This window comes from Sceloporus occidentalis, unplaced genomic scaffold, assembly GCF_023333645.1.
Source record: "Sceloporus occidentalis isolate IW3139 unplaced genomic scaffold, rSceOcc1.0.p SCAF_10, whole genome shotgun sequence".
In the NCBI taxonomy this organism is placed as follows: domain Eukaryota; kingdom Metazoa; phylum Chordata; class Lepidosauria; order Squamata; family Phrynosomatidae; genus Sceloporus; species Sceloporus occidentalis.
In genome coordinates this window covers 35,380,634-35,398,320 of record NW_028316990.1, presented here as the reverse complement: position 1 = coordinate 35,398,320, position 17,687 = coordinate 35,380,634, and the positions used below count along the sequence as shown (strand labels likewise).

The 17,687-nt window shown below is 43.0% G+C and overlaps 1 protein-coding gene across 1 annotated transcript; it reads left to right on the top strand.

Annotated features, from left to right (window-relative positions):
* The first annotated feature begins 1,480 nt into the window (after positions 1-1,480).
* Positions 1,481-16,988, top strand: LOC149306462 (cytochrome P450 3A21-like). The gene is made up of 13 exons (XM_089539676.1): positions 1,481-1,695; positions 4,241-4,334; positions 4,769-4,821; positions 5,192-5,291; positions 6,017-6,130; positions 8,800-8,888; positions 10,118-10,266; positions 10,627-10,754; positions 11,402-11,489; positions 12,013-12,173; positions 12,485-12,711; positions 14,245-14,407; positions 15,657-16,988. The coding sequence occupies exons 1-13, from the start codon at positions 1,625-1,627 to the stop codon at positions 15,744-15,746; spliced, it is 1,527 nt and encodes a 508-aa protein (XP_089395802.1). The 5' UTR covers positions 1,481-1,624; the 3' UTR covers positions 15,747-16,988.
* Positions 16,989-17,687: the final 699 nt, after the last annotated feature.

Below are 17,687 nucleotides of genomic sequence, written 5' to 3'. Positions count from 1 at the left end.
CCCTAAGTCTTTCAGTGCAACATTTATAAGTTTATCGCATGGGGCATAAACCGTTCCCCAGCGCGTTCTAACGGGGACGAGCGTGGGCGCGCATGGAGCACGATGGGCACCGGATGGGGCCCAAAACGCGACTTTATCGCATGGGGGAACGCTGCCACCGCGCGTTCCCATTGCGTCCCAATTCTGTTCCAGAGGGCGCCATTTCTGGGGACTGTTTCAAAGCGTCCCCAGAAATGGCGCCCTCTGGAACAGAATTGGGACGCAATGGGAATGCGCGGTGGCGGCGGCGGCATTCCCCCGTGCGATAAAGTCGCGTTTTGGGCCCCATCCGGTGCCCATCGCGCTCCATGCGCGCCCACGCTCGTCCCCGTTAGAACGCGCTGGGGAACGGTTTATGCCCCATGCGATAAACTTCTTAGTTAAAGTTGACTGTAGAGTTGCACTGGAGGAACTAGATATTCCTAGAGAGAACATATTAATCAAATCCGTGAATAATAAAATCCGCAAATATCAAAGCCGCAAATGTGGAGGGATGAGTATAGTTACTGTTATGAGCTGATTTATTCAAGGCCAGAGGAGATGTAGCCTTCCTTGCAGTCAAAAAGCTGCTCCAGGGAGCTGCTCTTCTAGAACATGGCCACATAGCCCGAAAAACCCACAAAAAGCTATGGATGCCGGCCATGAAAGCCTTCGACTTCACACTGCTTCAAGGAGTTTCTCAGAGCAGGGCTCCATTCATACTACACTACAGAATTATAGCACTATGATTCCCCCTTAACTGCCATGGCTGCAACCAACAGAATCCTGAGGTTTGTACAGACTCATAGAGTTGGAAAAGACCATAAGGGCTATCCAGTCCAAACCCATTTTGCCATGCAGAACTCACAATCAAAGCATCCACAACAGATAGTCATCCAGCCTCTGTTTAAAGATCTTTGAAATACGGAGGGGGATCGCTCAGCTCAACTGTCCAGATTTGGTAGGGATAGTCCCAATTAATCCTCTGTCATAAGGGCCCAAACAGACAGGCCAAAATAAAGCTGCTTCGGGTCACTTTGGAGCTATGCTGTTTAAACGATGCATGCACCCTAAAAGCCCCAAAGCCACACCAAAGCCATGCTCCAGTACTAAGGATTAGAGTGCAGCTTTAGCACAACTTCCGTCCTCTTAAGATGCATGTGTCGTTTAAACAGCATACCTCCAAAGTGACCCAAAGCAGCTTTATTTTGGTGTGTCTGTTTGGGCCCATAAGAGACTTATATAAGGTTAGACCTGCATGGTTGGGTAAAATGCGGAGAAACAGTTAAAAGAACCGCTGGTTCTTCATTGCTGCTTTTCAAAGCCCTTTTTAGTTCCTGAAATTGTGTAAACATTGACTGGCCTGCCAATTTCCATCCCATGTAGGGCCTTTGCTCCACCTCCTCTGGCATGTAATAAATATTCCGACAAATCTTGCTTCCTCGTTGAACTAAATGAGTTGAAGCAGAGATTATTTTCAGCAGCGAGGACGGCTGCGTTTCTCCTGACATTTCCTCTCCCTGTTGCCTTCCAGAGTGCTAACAACCCTCTTTTTAAAAAGGGAGACGCCAGTTGAGAGACATCCAGAGACAGAGAATTGCTTAGGATGGACTTCCTTACTTACTTCTCCATTGAGACTTGGGCTCTTCTAATCATATCCATAGGTCTCTTGGTGCTGTAAGTAATATTTCATGTTTCGTTCAAGCTCTTTTGCAGTCTTTTTTAAAAAATAAAGTATTTTGTTTATTTAATAGACACATCAAGACAGGGGGAAAAAAGAGCATGCGAGGGACTGGAAAAACATGACAAGTCACAAAAACAAAGTGCAATGCATAGTCAAAACAGTGCATTACTCTGCATCAAAGGGGAGCATCCCTATCACTTTGAAGTTACAAACCATAGCCTCTGATGCAGTTCTAGTTGGTATTTATAATGTTTAAAAGTGAAAGAGAAGTGCATTAAGTGCAAAGATGTACTTAGAATTGTACTTTTCTGGGCTGAGATCATACGCATCACCAAATTATGTGCCGTGTGGGTGCTTGTTCTTAGAGTAAGCCAAAGAATATTTCCTTCACCGATACACAGTCTGTATCTAAATCATGTTGGCAGTGGCAACATTAAGAGGCTTGTCTGGGTGCATCCTGAACCAGGTAACACTTTGGAAGAGAGGTGATACCCAGTTGGGCCCTTCTCCCACTGCATTCAGACACACCATAGCAGAGGTTTAGGGTTGCAGAGGAGGTGATATTTACCTGTTCTGCATAGGAGACCATGGAAAGTGGCATGTGGCTCAGATGGTGTGTGAGAGTGACACAGTGAGAAGAAGAGTCTCTTTGAGCACAAACAAAGCTAGAGCTGAGGCTGAGATTTATACCTCAGATCATAGACTTAAGTACTAAGTGCTATCTTGCAGTGTAGCAAAGACTTGAAGGGCTTCCTGGGAATCCACAATGGGATTCAAGAACAACTTGGTGGCTTTAAGTTTGGAGTAACCAAAACATGGATTGGGTTTCAGACAACTCCAAAATGGATGGATAGGGAAGTTGGCTGGAAACAGAGCAGCGGGTAGGTAGGAAGTGTTGGCTTACTCATCTATGCCTTTGTTTCTGATGCAAGATGGTCTGCAGAGAACCTTGCAGGAGGACAGAGTGATCAGCAACCCATATAGCATTACCCGAGTCCTTCACATATTTTGGAGTCTATGAGCCCAAAAAGGCAGGCCAAAATAAAGCTGCTTCAGGTCACTTTGGAGGTATGCTGTTTAAATGATGCATGTGTCCTAAGAAGCTGGAAGCCACACCAAAGCCATGCTCCAGTCCTAAAGACTCAGCCCTACAAAACCCTAATTTCGGGCCAAGACCAATGCAAAGTGCAAGTCTATACCGGGCCTATGAGGAAACCGAAGAGAGAGTACCAGGAAAAAAGTATGGTAGTATGTGCGATGTCCTTGGATCTCATTGCTCTTTACTGAGACCCATTTTGGCCTCAATAGAGCAATGACCTCTAAGGAGGGAGGTGTGACAAGGTTGTTCTGGCTATTTTGGGTGGAGTTGCAGCCTGATCGCGGGTTGCTAAGTGGAAAGCTCAGCAAACAAAGGGAGAAACCCAACCCAATGGTGTGTGATGAGAGAGGCCTGGCGAGAAGGGGAAAACAGAGATAAAATGTTGGCACTTAGCCTTCGGTGAGATTCCATTCTGAGTGTGACTGAGACCTAGCATGAGAAAGAGAGTTCAGATTCAGATCGCTGAGAAGGAGACACAGAAATGTTGTGTTATGATGAAGAGTTAACAATCGTTTGTCATGGGATACGTTGTTATGTAAAAGTTCTGAACTTGAGTTGAACTTATATAAGATACCTTATGGCGGTTGTTTCATCAATAAAAGTTACTGTTTACTTATAGCAGCTGACTCTCAATTGCTTTTAGTCACTAGGCCAAAGAAAGAACAAGCTACCAAAATGACATCAATTGGATTCAAAGGAACACACATGAGCTGTACCCTTATACATATAAAAATAGTGGTAAAGGGGTGGAAATGGGGGCCAACATAATGGTTTAAGTGTTGGACTTTGACTCAAGGAGACCAGGGTTCGATTCCCAGCTTCGCCATAAAACCTGCTGGGTGAACTTGGGCAAATCGTATGCTCTCAGCCTCAGAGGAAAGTAATGGCCAGTCTCCTCTGAACAAATATTGCCAAGAAATTCCCATGATAGGTTTGCCTTAGGGTCGCCATAAGTCAGAAACAACGTGAAGGCACACAGCAACAAGAAGTAACATTGGAAATAGGATAAAAGTATTAGTGGCGAGGTACCTCCTGAGCTAAGAAGAATGGAATCAAACTAGTCTTAGGTGGTCCTAGAAGATCTTTGCTCCTCAGGGTACCATTCAGACAGAGATGTTTGACAGTGTATCACCTAACCCTGTTGAGATGGAAGAAGCATCTCTGACAGAACCAATGTGGGAAACCTAAGCAGTGTTTCATCTGAGGTGGCTCTTTCACGCATGCACTTTGTCATTTGATGCCACAGTTTCCAAATGATGTTCGGACAGGAATGGACCCATCTAATTCTGTAGGACTTGTCTGCCTTAGGACAGATCTACAGGTTGTACCAAAGCCTGACCATGTAATAGTCTTTCTTCCTACATGCACCATGACCATCGTTATACTCTACCAGTCAGATATTCCAGAAGTTGTATAAAAGGTGTTGTTTTGCTTTATAGATATGGGATCTGGCCTTATGGTGTCTTCAAAAAGTTGGGCATCCCAGGACCTACGCCATACCCTTTCCTTGGGACTACCCGGGCCTATCGCATCGTAAGCTCACAAAACCATTCATGTTTATTCATGCAGGAATGTGGATGACTTCTAGGGCTGCCAGAACCTCAGTTCATGGGCCTTTCCTCTCTTTTGCTTCACTTTCATATGTGATACACAAAGATGATCGAACTTTGTGTTGGAAACTAAACACAGTTACTTGTGATGCTTGAATGCAAACAGCTATGGTTTGTTGAAAACTAGTCTACGATCTAGGATTACACCTTGGTTCCAGATAATGCCTTGTTCTCAACCCACAGTGTAAACCAACCACAACTCTTTCACCACGTTTGAATGTCATGGAGATGTCTGGTTTCATGTTCTGCCTGAAATTTTTTAGGACCTAGTTTGCTTTTTGTTGGATTTTGTAGCAACTGATCATAATAGATTGCTGTGCTGCATTTTTGATTCAGTATTAAAACATTTCGTTACAGGGAATATTTGAATTTGACAAAGCCTGCTTTAAAGAATATGGAAAAATCTGGGGGTGAGCATATATTTAGCTCTTTATTTACTTCCTTACTTCGTTTACTTATTTATTTACTTATTTATTTCCATGCTGACTTTCTCCCAGAAAGGAACCCAAGATGGCACACAAATAAAACAATGTAAAAACTTTACAATAAAAATGTAAAAGACAATTATAATCTAGCTAGACACAATATAAAATTGCATCAACGTACAAAACTTAAAAATATTATTTCCTTGCATGTTGAATTGAATTGATTGTTAGATGAATTTAATCAAATTCAAGCCCATTGCACCCCAATGGCTAAAATTTCCCCCCTTCCCAATGAATCAAATACCATTTTAAAGGCGTTTCAAACACAACTCCCAGAATAAACTATTTCTCCTAGGTTTTATGATGGCCGAGTGCCTCTCTTGGGTGTCACAGATCCAGATATCATTAAAGCCGTATTAGTGAAGGAGTGCTTCTCGGTCTTTACCAATCGGAGGGTAAGTTCCCACCTCTGATTGTATCTCTTTCTTAAAGTGTTAGGAAAATCATTCTGTTTTTCTCTCTGGACACTCATGATCTAAGCCAATCCTCTATCTCTTAGAGGACGGTAACACAATAACGTACCCATCTTTCCGGAATTAAAGAGAAGAAAAGCAATGGATTTTTCGGGTAGAACATTTCTGAGAGTACTCCAAAGGGCACCCCTTGCAGTAGTGAGGATGAGGATAGTAATAATAATCTACACAAGACCACAAATACATTCCCATGAAATCACATGCCATGTTTTAGTCCTGTATTCCCAGCAAAAAAGTACTGCAATGAAAGTCTTTGCAAAAAAAGACTTTGGTACACTGTAAGAGCAGCGAACCCACTGTCCATTAAACCACATTTCTATTTGGAGGAAAGAGACTAATTTCAAGCAACTTGCTCATTTTAACTAGTTACTTCCAGGCCCTGCATCTCCTGCAGCGCAAAAAGAGTACTATAGCAAGGACTTGGGAGTTTCTTAAAAGATGTATCTGTATACAGAGAGAAATTTAAAACTTGGATGACAAACATAGGCCTGGACAATACATCATTGATACAGGCAACACTGATCTTTGAATGCTGGAACCGTATTCTTGTCCTTTCCAAATACAGTACATTTATTCTCATATTGTGATTACACTGTTATCACATTGTTTCTTCCCCCCCCCCCAAAAAAAAAATATATCCCCCTCAGAACTTTGCCCCAACTGGCAAGATGGAAAAAGGCGTTTTCTTTGCTAAAGGGGAGCAGTGGAAGAGGATTCGCAATGTGCTAACCCCAGCCTTCACCAGTGGAAAGCTAAAGGAGGTAAGAACGAGGGGATGGCTTGCAATGAGACACCAGGAGCCAGTCGGTTTGGCCAGTTGTTTGGGCGAGATTGGTTCAGCCTTTAACAGGACAATCCTGTACACATTTTGTTAACTGCAGTCTATGGAGATACTGGCGATGCTAGGAACAAGGGACATCCAAGTCCCCCTGTTATCAAAAGCTTTACTCACCTCTTGCAGACTCTGGCTTCCTTGAGTGAGTTTGTCCACTTGCAATGCAGCCTTCCTCTTTTACATCTTCCTCCTGCTTTAGCGAATACAGTCAACTTTTCTAATATGTTGTGTCATCTCAATACAATAGCCCCAATAGCCAGAATTTGGTCATTTTAGCTTGTTGGTTTTGCATTTGCTCCAAGACTGACTAATAGATTATTTTGGCAGTTCAGGGTATCTATAAAACTCTTCCCCAGCACCATATTTCAAATGAGTTGGTTTTCTTCCCGTCGCCTTCCTTCATCGTCCAGCTTTCATGCTCATGCATAGGAATGGGGAATAGGATGGCAATCGAGTGGTCCTAGAGCAAAAACAAGAGAGGGCTCTTGCATGTTGAAAGGTTTTGCAGAAGAGGGATTTTCAGCAGGTGTTGCCTGTTACCGGGTTGTGAGTCACACCACAGCTGCTGCAATTCTCATCTAAACAACTATTAAAGGATTAGGAGTCTTATCCAGGTGTCATTTGGGCATCTCAAGTTGGCATGGGCAATCCTGACCTTGGTATTCAACAATATAGCTTTACTATATTGAACAGCTGTACCATGTTGTACTATATTGTATTGTACTATATTAGACAGCATGATGTTTTTGCTTGAGACTATTGGAAAGACTGCATCCATCCTCTCTTCTCTTCTCTTCTCTTCTCTTCTCCTCTCCCCCTGCTGAAATAATGATTGATGATGATGATGATGATGATGATGATGATGATGATGATAGCTGCCTTTGTCCCAAAATTAGGATTTAAGGCTGCTTACAATTTAAAAAAAGAACAACGCAGCTAAAGAAAACATACATAGTGAACATTACCATGAACTTAAACCATTCATAACATTAAACTGCTTTTACACTTTGACTTCAGTTTGCAACAACTGAACTGAGTTGAACATGAAGGAGGAAAATGGGAGGAAAAAAGAGAAACTGAGACATTTTAAATGCAGCTGGAAAAATGGGACGGCAGAGGATTAATCAATACTTTGCCTGCCATAATAGGGACAGTTGGAGGATCTGCTTCTTTATCTTGGCAAACATGGGTAAGGGCAGCGAAGCAGTGGTACACTGGGTTAATCTTTCACTAAATGAGAAAATAGTCAGGATTCAGCTTTTTGGCAGTGATTCCATAGCAAATGGATTCCTGCCAACGTAAACCCTTAGTATTCTCTTATAGGGAGGGCTTGTCTTAGACCGGTGGTTCTCAACCTTCCTAATGCCACGGCCCTTTAATACAGTTCCTCACATTGTGGTGACTCTCCAACCATATTTATTTTCGTTGCTACTTCATAACTGTAACTATAACCCACCATGGAGGTCTTTTTCCCCCCTGCCATGCCTGGATCAGGTGGTCCAAGAATGGCAAGGGTCCGGAGGGGACCCACAGGGATCTTTCTCCCCCCTGCCATGTCTGGATCACCCGATCCAAGCATGGCAAGGGTCCCAAGGGGTGACCGACAGGTTGAGAACCGCTGTCTTACACATTTGTCTGCTTGAGGCAAGGGACAAAAAATGACCCTCCCCAGCGCCACAATCCCATGGAGAGAACCTGACCTGACTGACTCCCCTGGCCATAGAAGGTACCAAGTAGCTTTGGGTAGGCTGCGTTTGGAACCTAAATCCATTCACCCCAACATCTTAGCATCCCTCTCTGCCCCCCAGCATTTGCCACCTGGGGCAGACAGTGCACTTGGTCTAATGATAAGTTCCACCTTGCCTTTAGACTTCAGATTGCAGAGCAAAGGGAATTTCTTTCCATTGGACTTTGAGGCTCATTTCAGATCATGATCCTAATGATGATTGCCTCCTAAGGAAGGAGGAGAGGAAGGTGCAGGAAAATGCAGCTAGAAGCATTTAACATGTTGACAGATGTAAATAAGAACTGGAAGATAGCGGGGAAAGGCCCTGGAAAAGTGACGTTCTGGAGGTGGATTTTAATACAGGGATGGAGAAGAGGCACTGTTTATATCTGCCCATGAATATTTCTGAAAAGCAAAAAAAGAAGCTGCATTTTACCAACAAATGACTTGAAGCCACCTGTCACTATGACAACTCTCACTTTAAATACCTTTGCTATATATAAACTGCAATAATTATGACTAGAAATACTCCTAATCTTCATGTTACTGACAATAATTGTAATTGTTGAGTGATATTTAGCAATACCAACAGTCAACCGGATTTGGCAATAGCCCAACACAACTTGGGATTCGAGGCCCATCCTCTGCACCTACTCATCCACTACTTTGGTGTTGCATTCCTACAATGATCTTGCAAGATAGGGCAGCACCAGGGGAAACTGGCAAGGGTAACAAATGGAAGAGCTGTGGCTGGTGGAAAGGACATTGGAGGGACCAAGGCGTTTGGTTCTTTTATTTTGCATTGAGCGAAAGACGAAGCAGGAATCAAATGAATACCATCATCCTGTATTTGTTTTGCCTTTTTACAGATGCTTCCCATCATCCAGCACTATGCAAAGAACCTCACCAAATTTCTTTTGGAAAAAGCAGAAAAAGGAGAGCCGGTGGAGATTAAAGAGTGAGTAATACTCTCAGACAACCAGCTATTGGACTTGTGCTACATTACTAGGAATAGGGACCGTTTTCTGGGGAAACTCACTATCTGAGATGATGAATAGGCGCACTGGGAAGACTGTGAGCAGAAAGGAAAATTTAGGACGATGGTGACTGAAGGCTCTGAGCATCAGCAACAAATGATAAAAGGAGGCTCCGCTGGTTTGTTTAGGATTCCCCTCTGGTGGCTAAAATGTGGTATCCTAGACCCTCTTCGTAGGCCATTTCTTGCCTGGGTTTTTCCAGTCTTGGCTCTATAAATGATAGATTACCATTGGCTCCTACTGCTGAGCAGTAACAACGGCTGTGGGTGTCACTCTGCAACACTGCCTACACCTGCCACCTTGAAATGTGTTTGCTGAACAGTTGGCAAATAGTATATTTTTTTCAGTATAGGTGGCACCAAACTAGTTCCCTTTACCATGAGCCAGTTAAGTGGCTGAAAACTGAAGGTGACTGAAGGCTCTGAGCATCAGCAACAAATGATAAAAGGAGGCTCCGCTGGTTTGTTTCCTTCCCTGAAGAAAAGTTAAAGCAATCAGATGGCCTACAAGTTAGGCTTTACGATGGCATGTAGATTGGTTTTAGATTATTATTATTATTAATTTAGTATGTTTTAATTTTTATACAGTGGGCCCGTGCCATATGTGGGCGCACAATACGTGGCTTTCAGCTTACGCTGAAGCCACGCTGCAATAGAAACAATGGTGTGCATGCCTGTGGCACTCACACACCGCCGCACCCAAGCACCATTATATTCAATGGGGCTTGAGGATACGCGTTATTTGCCTTGCGTGGGGGGATCCGGATTGGATCCCCCATGTAAGGCAAGGGTACACTGTATTTGTAATTTTTATATTTTTTACCATTTTAATTGTACCATTTTAATTGTTGCTTTAATGTGTTTTATATATATGTTGTTAGCCGCCTTGGGTCCCGTCACCTTGGGAGAAAGGCAGGATAATAAATAAATAAATAAATAAATAAATAAATTCTTAAAGGCTTAGACCAGTTGAACACATTTTGCTGCCAGTCCATATACAGAAGCTAAATGGCTAGCAATTGCATACCCTCCAACTTCCCCAGTTTGGCAAGGAAAACAGCAGGTGCGTTTTGCAGCGTATGAAGCAACAAGAGTTGTGTTGCATCCCAGACCCTTTTCTAATGGTTTCCCCATTTTCTGCCTCTGTTTAGAGTCATCGGACCCTACAGCTTGGATGTCGCCACCAGCAGCTCCTTTGGGGTGACCACGGATTCCATGAACAACCCCCAGGATCCCTTTGTCAGGGAGGCAAAGAAGCTTGTGTCAATTAACTTTAATTCTCCACTGTTGGTTACAATAAGTAAGTTGACGCTGCTATTTTAGAACCAATACTCTGCAATTCCATACTGCTTAGTTTCCAGTCTTCCCTAAGGGGATTTGGTGAGCTATGCAGACAGTTATGCCTACTGAGTGGCATAGAAGGGCCCCTTAACAAACAAGTGATCCCAGTTTTGTGGTGGAGGGTTTCAATTCCAGAATTGAGGGTGGAGGGTGGCCCATGCAGACAAGGTTGATATTCAAAGGCCGGAGAAACCAAAGCTGTAGGTTTCTCTGTCTTTTGCAACTGCTTCCCTCTGTGGACATAGCTAAAAGGACATGGACCCAGTGGCTGTGATAGTACTCCAGACATCTAATGCTGCTTTATTTTCCCTTCCGTTAGCTATCTTTCCATGCCTAACTCCTGTTCTGAACAAGCTGAATTTTAGCATGTTTGACACCGGTGCTGTAGAATATCTTTCGAAAGCAATATTAAAAATGAAGGCGAAGCGGGAACAAGGCCATGAAAAGGTAAAATAATAATAATAATAATAATAATAATAATAATAATAATAGGGGTAGCTTCGACATATATTTCAAGTTAACACATGAAATAAAATAAAAAAGCATAGACCAGAAACTTAAAAAACAAGGTGGCTAAGTTGGACCATGAGCAAAAGCAGAGAACTCCTCAAATCCAAAGGGGAGTAATGCCTTTGTTAGGATCAAGCCTTCCAGAGATTGGGGCCCATGTAAGTCACTCCTTCCCATATTAGTCAATGACAGTGCATTAATGCAGATGCGCTGATGCGGACGGGTGCACACTGCCACCCATTGACTAATAATGGCTTGAGCTGCCATGTTTTTCCCCCATCTCCAGGGACCCCAGAATCAAACCTCCATGGTTTGGTAGGGTCCACTATAATTTCAAGTAGAGAAGCATAGGACACTGCAGTGATATTTTCAAATAAATACTGTTTCAAGGTTCCTGTTTCCCATAGTTTAGGAAAGTTACTTTTTGGACTACACCTCCCAGAATCCCCCAGTCGTAATGGCCAATGTTCATCTTGCTTTGGGGATTCTGGGCATTTTAATCCTAAAGTATCTTTCCCAAGTTCTACACTTTTCCCAAGCAGTAGGAAATCCTCAGCTCTCCAATTGCTTCTTAATATCCCTAGGGCCGGGTGGATTTCTTGGGAGTGATGATGGAAACCCAGAAACCAGAGGCAAAAACCAAAAGCAAAGACGGGGATCACACTAACAAAGGTAATTGCTTGGGATCATTCTCATTTACCTGGATAAAATCTGATCTGGGGCTTAGACTATAACCAAGACTGTTATGTGGGAAAAGGCGAAATAATAAGAGAGAGATGTGTATGGAGATGGATGGCAAAAATTGGTGCACGGAAAGGGTGTGTATGTGACAGACCCTTCCTCCCTACATGAGTCAGACACATGGACTAATAATTCAATTTAAAACAATGTGATTTAAAATGAGCCATTGTCCCTAATGTTTAAGTGGAATTTCCTTTCTTGTAATTTGAGTCCACTGGTTTGTGGTCTAGTCTCTGGAGCGGCAAAAAGCAAGCTTGTTCCATCTTCCAAATGACATCTCTTGAGATATTTTAAAGATGGCTATCATGTCACTTCTCAGTCTTCTCTTGTCCAAGCTAAGCATCCCCAATTCCCGAAGACAGTCCTCTGATAACGGTCTTCTCTAGTATGGAATTGTAGTAGAACTTTACATTTAGAACATGGCTTTCATCTTGGCTTGGCTTTCCTGGTACAGCTTTGACCGACGAAGAGATCCTCGCCCAAGCGATTGCCTTCATCTTTGGGGGATATGAGTCCATCAGCAACATGCTCTGCTTCCTGCTTTATGAGCTTGCCACGCACCCCGATGTTCAGCAGAAACTGCAGGATGAGATTGATGCTGTTCTGCCAAACAAGGTATGCTGCAGCTCTCCAACAGAGATGAGGAATTTGTGGCCCTCCAGATGCTGGTGGACTACAACTTCCATCAGCCCTAACCAGCCAGGGGTGCTAGGGTTTGCAGTCTATCAATGTCTTGGATTTCCAATCTAATCCCCATCCCTGCAATAGAACCATTTAGTGGTAAATTTCCTTTCACCTCATTATAACCATAGTTTTGCTATGTGGCCTTGGTTAACCACATATCCCCGCCAGTGAATCAGACGTCCCATTCCAGATACTAGGATCTCTGGCTGGATATTCCTATAGTTTCCATCTCTCTCCCGAAGGCTCCCCTTGCTTACGATGCCCTCATGCAAATCGAATACCTCGATATGGCAGTCAGCGAAATCCTCCGGATGTATCCAATTGGCGGACGCATTGAAAGGCTTTGCATGAAGGATATAGAGATAAATGGAATCCACATTCCGAAAGGGGTTTCGGTTATGATCCCTCCACACGTCTTGCATTTTGACCCAGAAGTATGGGACAACCCTGAAGAATTTAGACCTGAAAGGTAATGAATGGAATTGTTTCATCTTTCTTTGATATCCATTTTTCTTTGTGTGCTCACATCTTCCTGTTTTTCCCCCATGGATTTTTGAGTTGTAGTTGTGTAGAGAATATTGGGCAAACCCATTTAGAATAAATCTTACACCATTCCTCTCCTGGCACCTTGGACTATTTCTCCCATCATCCTGAACCAGTGAGGTCCGTGGCCAAGGATAATGGGGGTTGTTATCTACCAACACCTAGAAAGCTTTGTCTTATGACACAGAGAGCCTCTTGAGACCTGGCTTGCTCCCCTCCACCATGTCCTTAAAGGCGATCATAATCTCACCTGATTTAGCTGTCTAACAACTCTGGGGAAATGATGAAAGAGCCAGTCCCACACGTTTCCATGCTAAAACATACAGTGCCCTCAGGCTTTAAAAACTGGTCATCCTGCTTCTGAGAAATGACACACAGATACCTACCTCTTCCCAGGTTGTTTTCCTCATGTCAACTTTGGCAAGATAACAGCTGGGGAGGTGTGATGCCAGCCTCAGACAGTGCCAGAGGGTTTCCTTCCGCACCGCCAGAAGGCAGCTTGCATTAATGAGTGCGCTCCTGTCACAGCAAAGACAGCTTAGGGCCATTCAAACAAGGTTCTTCTTCTGCCTTCCCACCAAATGTGTTGCAATGAGTTTGGGCTGTGTTTTTACGCTTGCTGCTGGAAATACATTTGATGCTGGTGATGGGACAGTATTTTAGATGGCATCCGAATGCTGTAGGCTACCCAAAGAGGCACAGATGTAGAGTGTGCAACACACCAGTCTCTTCTCTAATGTCTTGCTTTCCTCTGATATCTTGCTGCCAACGCCAGCATCTTTGGCTTGAGACTATCATCTCGCTCAGCCTAAAGATAGGGGCTGGCCCTGATCAGACCAAGTAGTTCTTTGGGTTGGTTGTTATTAATTGACATCAAGTTGGTTTCAACATGTGGTGACTCTATAAAGGAGAGTATGTAGAGAGATCATGGAGCATCTTTGATTCTATAGACTAACATGGCTATATCCTTAAATCCTATAAAGGAGAGACTGGTAAGACTCCCTTTTATTAATAATCCTCCAAAGGTCTTGCAAGCTCAGAGATAAGTCAGTCCTTCATACAGTCTTTTTATTTTCTGACATGCCTCCATTTTACAGAGCATTGTTGTCTTTTCTGATGTGTCATGTTGTCTCACAATGTGGCCCAAGTATGATAACCTCAGTTTAATCCTTTTGCTTTCTAATGGGAGTTCAGGATTGATTTGCTTTCGCACTTATTTATTGTTCTTTGGGCAGTCCATGGTAACCCAGAACTCTCCTCCAGAACCTTATTTCAAATGGGTTCCTTCTCTTGTCACCTTTCTTCACTGTCCATGCTTTTGGAACTGTACATATGAACTGGAAATCCTATGGCATGGACAATCCTGACTTTGGCCTTCAATGATCTGGTACTGAGTTATTCCAACTGGGCAGACAGTTGCCACTGACAAATCCTCTCCCTCGTCCTTTTCTACCAACAGGTTCAGTAAAGAGAACAAAGAGAGCATAAACCCCTATACATACCTGCCATTCGGAGCTGGTCCGAGGAACTGCATCGGGATGAGATTTGCTCTCCTTATCCTGAAGGCTGGTATAGCGAGCCTCTTGCAGAATTTTACCTTCAGGCCTTGCAAGGAAACACAGGTGAGGAATTAGGATTGATATCTGCTTGTGCAGATATCAGTCCTATCTACATAGCTAAGTATATGTATATACTTAGCTATGTAGCAGAGACACTGAGAAATCCCGTTAGTGAATTGTGGAGATGCGTAACAAGACACAAGCAAGACGTTCCCAATTGCCATGCCCTGGTCAGTGTTTTGGTGCACAATGGGACTGATGCACATTGGTCCTGTTTAGCATCGGCCCTATTGTCCCAATGTGTACGGGTCACTTTGTTGGCTCCCCCACATAGTAATATAACATCAGCCCCTTACTGGATATGGACATTACGGAACTACTCAGTTCTAATTCCTGCAGATGCAAATCCATTTATACAGACGCAAGTCCCCAGCAGGATTCTGGCCATTTAAAAAAAAATAATACAAAAACTACACAAACAGCCAACATCCCTCTTGAATTTGCAGTTTGGGATTTATTCCGTGGCGAAATCATATATTTTTGTGGCCCAGAAAATTGCATTTTAGTGCAGAAAATATGACTGGAAAATTCTGCTGGGAAACTTGCTTTCTGAGCATAAAATGCCATTTTCTGTGCAAAATCCTGTACACTTTTCATGCAGAATAAATCCTGTGCTGCTTAGATTCCAAAATGCATATTATTATTTTCCTCAGCATTTTCTGACACTTGGGAAACCCATTTTTCCCTCTATTATTTGAATATCTTTAATATTCTTTCCATCTGCAGTATCCAGTGCCCAAAGTTTTTAGGGACAGCCAGTTGGTGGGTAGTTTAGTGGTCTCTTTTGGTGATGACATTTTCTGATATTTGTGGGTTGTTTTGTTTTGTTTTGAGTTTGCTTATGTCACTCTCTGGAAAATATCATGGATTAATTATTACTAGATTAATAGACACATTGCTAATAGCATTCTCTTGATAATAATTGGGGCTGGAACTCTGTTAATTGATTTCATCAATCAGTTTGTAAAACTGGCAAATGACGGAAAAGGCCTCTTTGATTCATATTTATTTATGTATTTATTTTCAAGGCTTTATATCCCACTTTTCTCCCTCAATGGGACTCAATGACATCCAAATTGATGAACTAGAACTAAAGTCTTGGAAGAGTTTCCATGGAGTAAGACCACATGAATCAACGAGATTCACTTCTAGAGATGGATAGGTTTGGGTTAGAAAATGTTTGGAACCAAGTGATAGGCCATAAGCTAGCATCCAACCAACGTGAATCTCTTTCAACCTTCTTATGTTTCAGATCCCAATGGAAATGGCTTTAACAGGACTGATGGCACCCAAAAAGCCCATCATCCTGAAAGTAATCCCCAGAGCCAGCTCCGCAGAGTAGTTGAGGCTTTGGGGTAAGGTTTCTGAGTCCTTTGCGGAACATTATTTCATCTCTTCTGGGAAATATATTGCCATATATATCTTTTGTATATAATTGTGATGCACAGAGTCCCGTATCCCCTGCCATGTAATAGCATGGGCATCTTTGGGTTGTTGTTGTGTTTTCAAAAGAAGAAAAAGAAGAAAGAAGAAAGGAAGTAGTGAAGGGGTGCCTGCATTCCCCCGTTTCTCTATGGTAAATGTGTAAATACAGGGATTTTTAAAAGGTATATTTGTTTTTTATTTGTCTATCTGTTGTTGTTTTTGTTGTCTTCTTTGGGCATCTTGCCTTGCCTGGATAAATGGGGAAACCTTCCAACCATCAAGTAGAGGACAACCCACTTAGTAAATGGCATAGGCCAGTCCAATAGGAAACAAAATTTCTGGCCCTGAAATAAAGAGATATCCCTTGTAATAATAAGTTCTAGCCCAGCACTCAAACCACTACACTATGCTGCCTCTAACCGTAATATGTTAAAAGTCAGATCCTTGTTGTTGTTCTGTCCCTTCAAGTCAAGCCTTACTTATAGCAATCCTATGCAGTGGTTTTCTTGGCAAGATTTCTGCAGAGGAGGTTTGCCATTGGCTCCTTCTCAAGCTGAGAAAGAGCATGAGGTTCCCAAAGTCACTCAGTGGGTTTCTGTAGCTAAGCGGGGATTTGAACCCTGGTCTCCCAGAGTCCTAGTCCAACATTCAAACCACTGCACCAAAAAAAAAAAAATCTCTTCACCATTGCTAGGCCTTGAGCCTATCTATGGCTTTAGCAAAAGTATGGTTCAGGCTGCCTTTGACGTTGTAGACCTGGTTTACCTTGAGTCTAGGAAAGTTCTCCCTGCAGCTGGATGGTACAGGGAGATGGAGGAATCATATCCCAATCCCAAAAGAGAAGACGCTCCATCTCATATCAGCATTTTGTAACTGGTGAACAACTCTGTAATTGGCATGGGAATGATTTCCCCCTTTCCTTGGTCCAGACCCCTTTAGGTTGAATGATGTGATGTTTTTCTAGAAGCTTTTGCAGAAGGAGAAAAGCTATATAAGATGCTGCCAAACAAAAGGCTTTTGCTTCACAGCCTTGCATTGCCAGTGAATGTGTATGTATGGTTTGTTTCTCTCCTTTTTAATGTGTTTGAAGCTAGAGTGTGTATGTATGCCTTGTCTTTCTTTTATTTTACTTGCTTCAATAAAACAACCTTTCTCAAGATCAGGACTGTGTGGTCATTTCGCTTGCCTCATTCTCCAAACCAGTAGTGCACCCAAGCCAGGGTCTTGTGCTGCTGCAACTGCTTATCCTTTCTACTTTTCCATACCTTGTTTCCCTACTGAACAATTCCACAGTCCATTGCAAAACCATGGAGATTATAGTAGCCAGAATGAAGAACAAAACCATATTTTTATGGAACATTATTTGGGTGGCAAACCTATCGCCATCTACTTGAAGTGCCCACATTGTCTCAGGGTTTCCCGGAGCTGTAATACAAAGATGTAACATTTCCAAGCTACACTTTGTCGTTGTTGATGTGTGACCCCAAGGCAAACCTATCCCCAGGGTTTTCTTGACAAGCTTTGTTCGGAGGGGTTTGTCATTCCTTCCTCAAAGGTTGAAAGTGTGGGACTTGCCCAGGGTCACCCGGTGGGTTTCCATGGACAGTGAGGATTTGGACCCTGGTCTCCCAACACTCAAACCACAACACTATGCTGGCTCCTCTACACCAGCTGCAGTGTATGCATGCATCATTTCTCCACAATTTTCTAAAATGTTGTCTAGTTCTATACATTGTCTGGTAGCTGAGGATGATGGTAGCTACAGTCCACCAAAAGGAGGAGAGACATGCCAGTTTCTGGAAGGCTGATCTAGTCTAGCATTCTACTTCCAACTGAGTCTCGCCACTTTCTAGGGCTT

What these genes read in the sequence shown, in the direction of transcription:
- LOC149306462 (XM_089539676.1), top strand. Translation starts at nt 1,625, where the DNA reads ATGGACTTCCTTACTTACTTCTCCATTGAGACTTGGGCTCTTCTAATC. An exon ending in CCAGTGGAAAGCTAAAGGAG is followed by an intron (nt 6,131 to 8,799) that starts GTAAGAACGAGG and finishes GCCTTTTTACAG; the next exon opens with ATGCTTCCCATCATCCAGCA. An exon ending in GAAGAATTTAGACCTGAAAG is followed by an intron (nt 12,712 to 14,244) that starts GTAATGAATGGA and finishes TTCTACCAACAG; the next exon opens with GTTCAGTAAAGAGAACAAAG.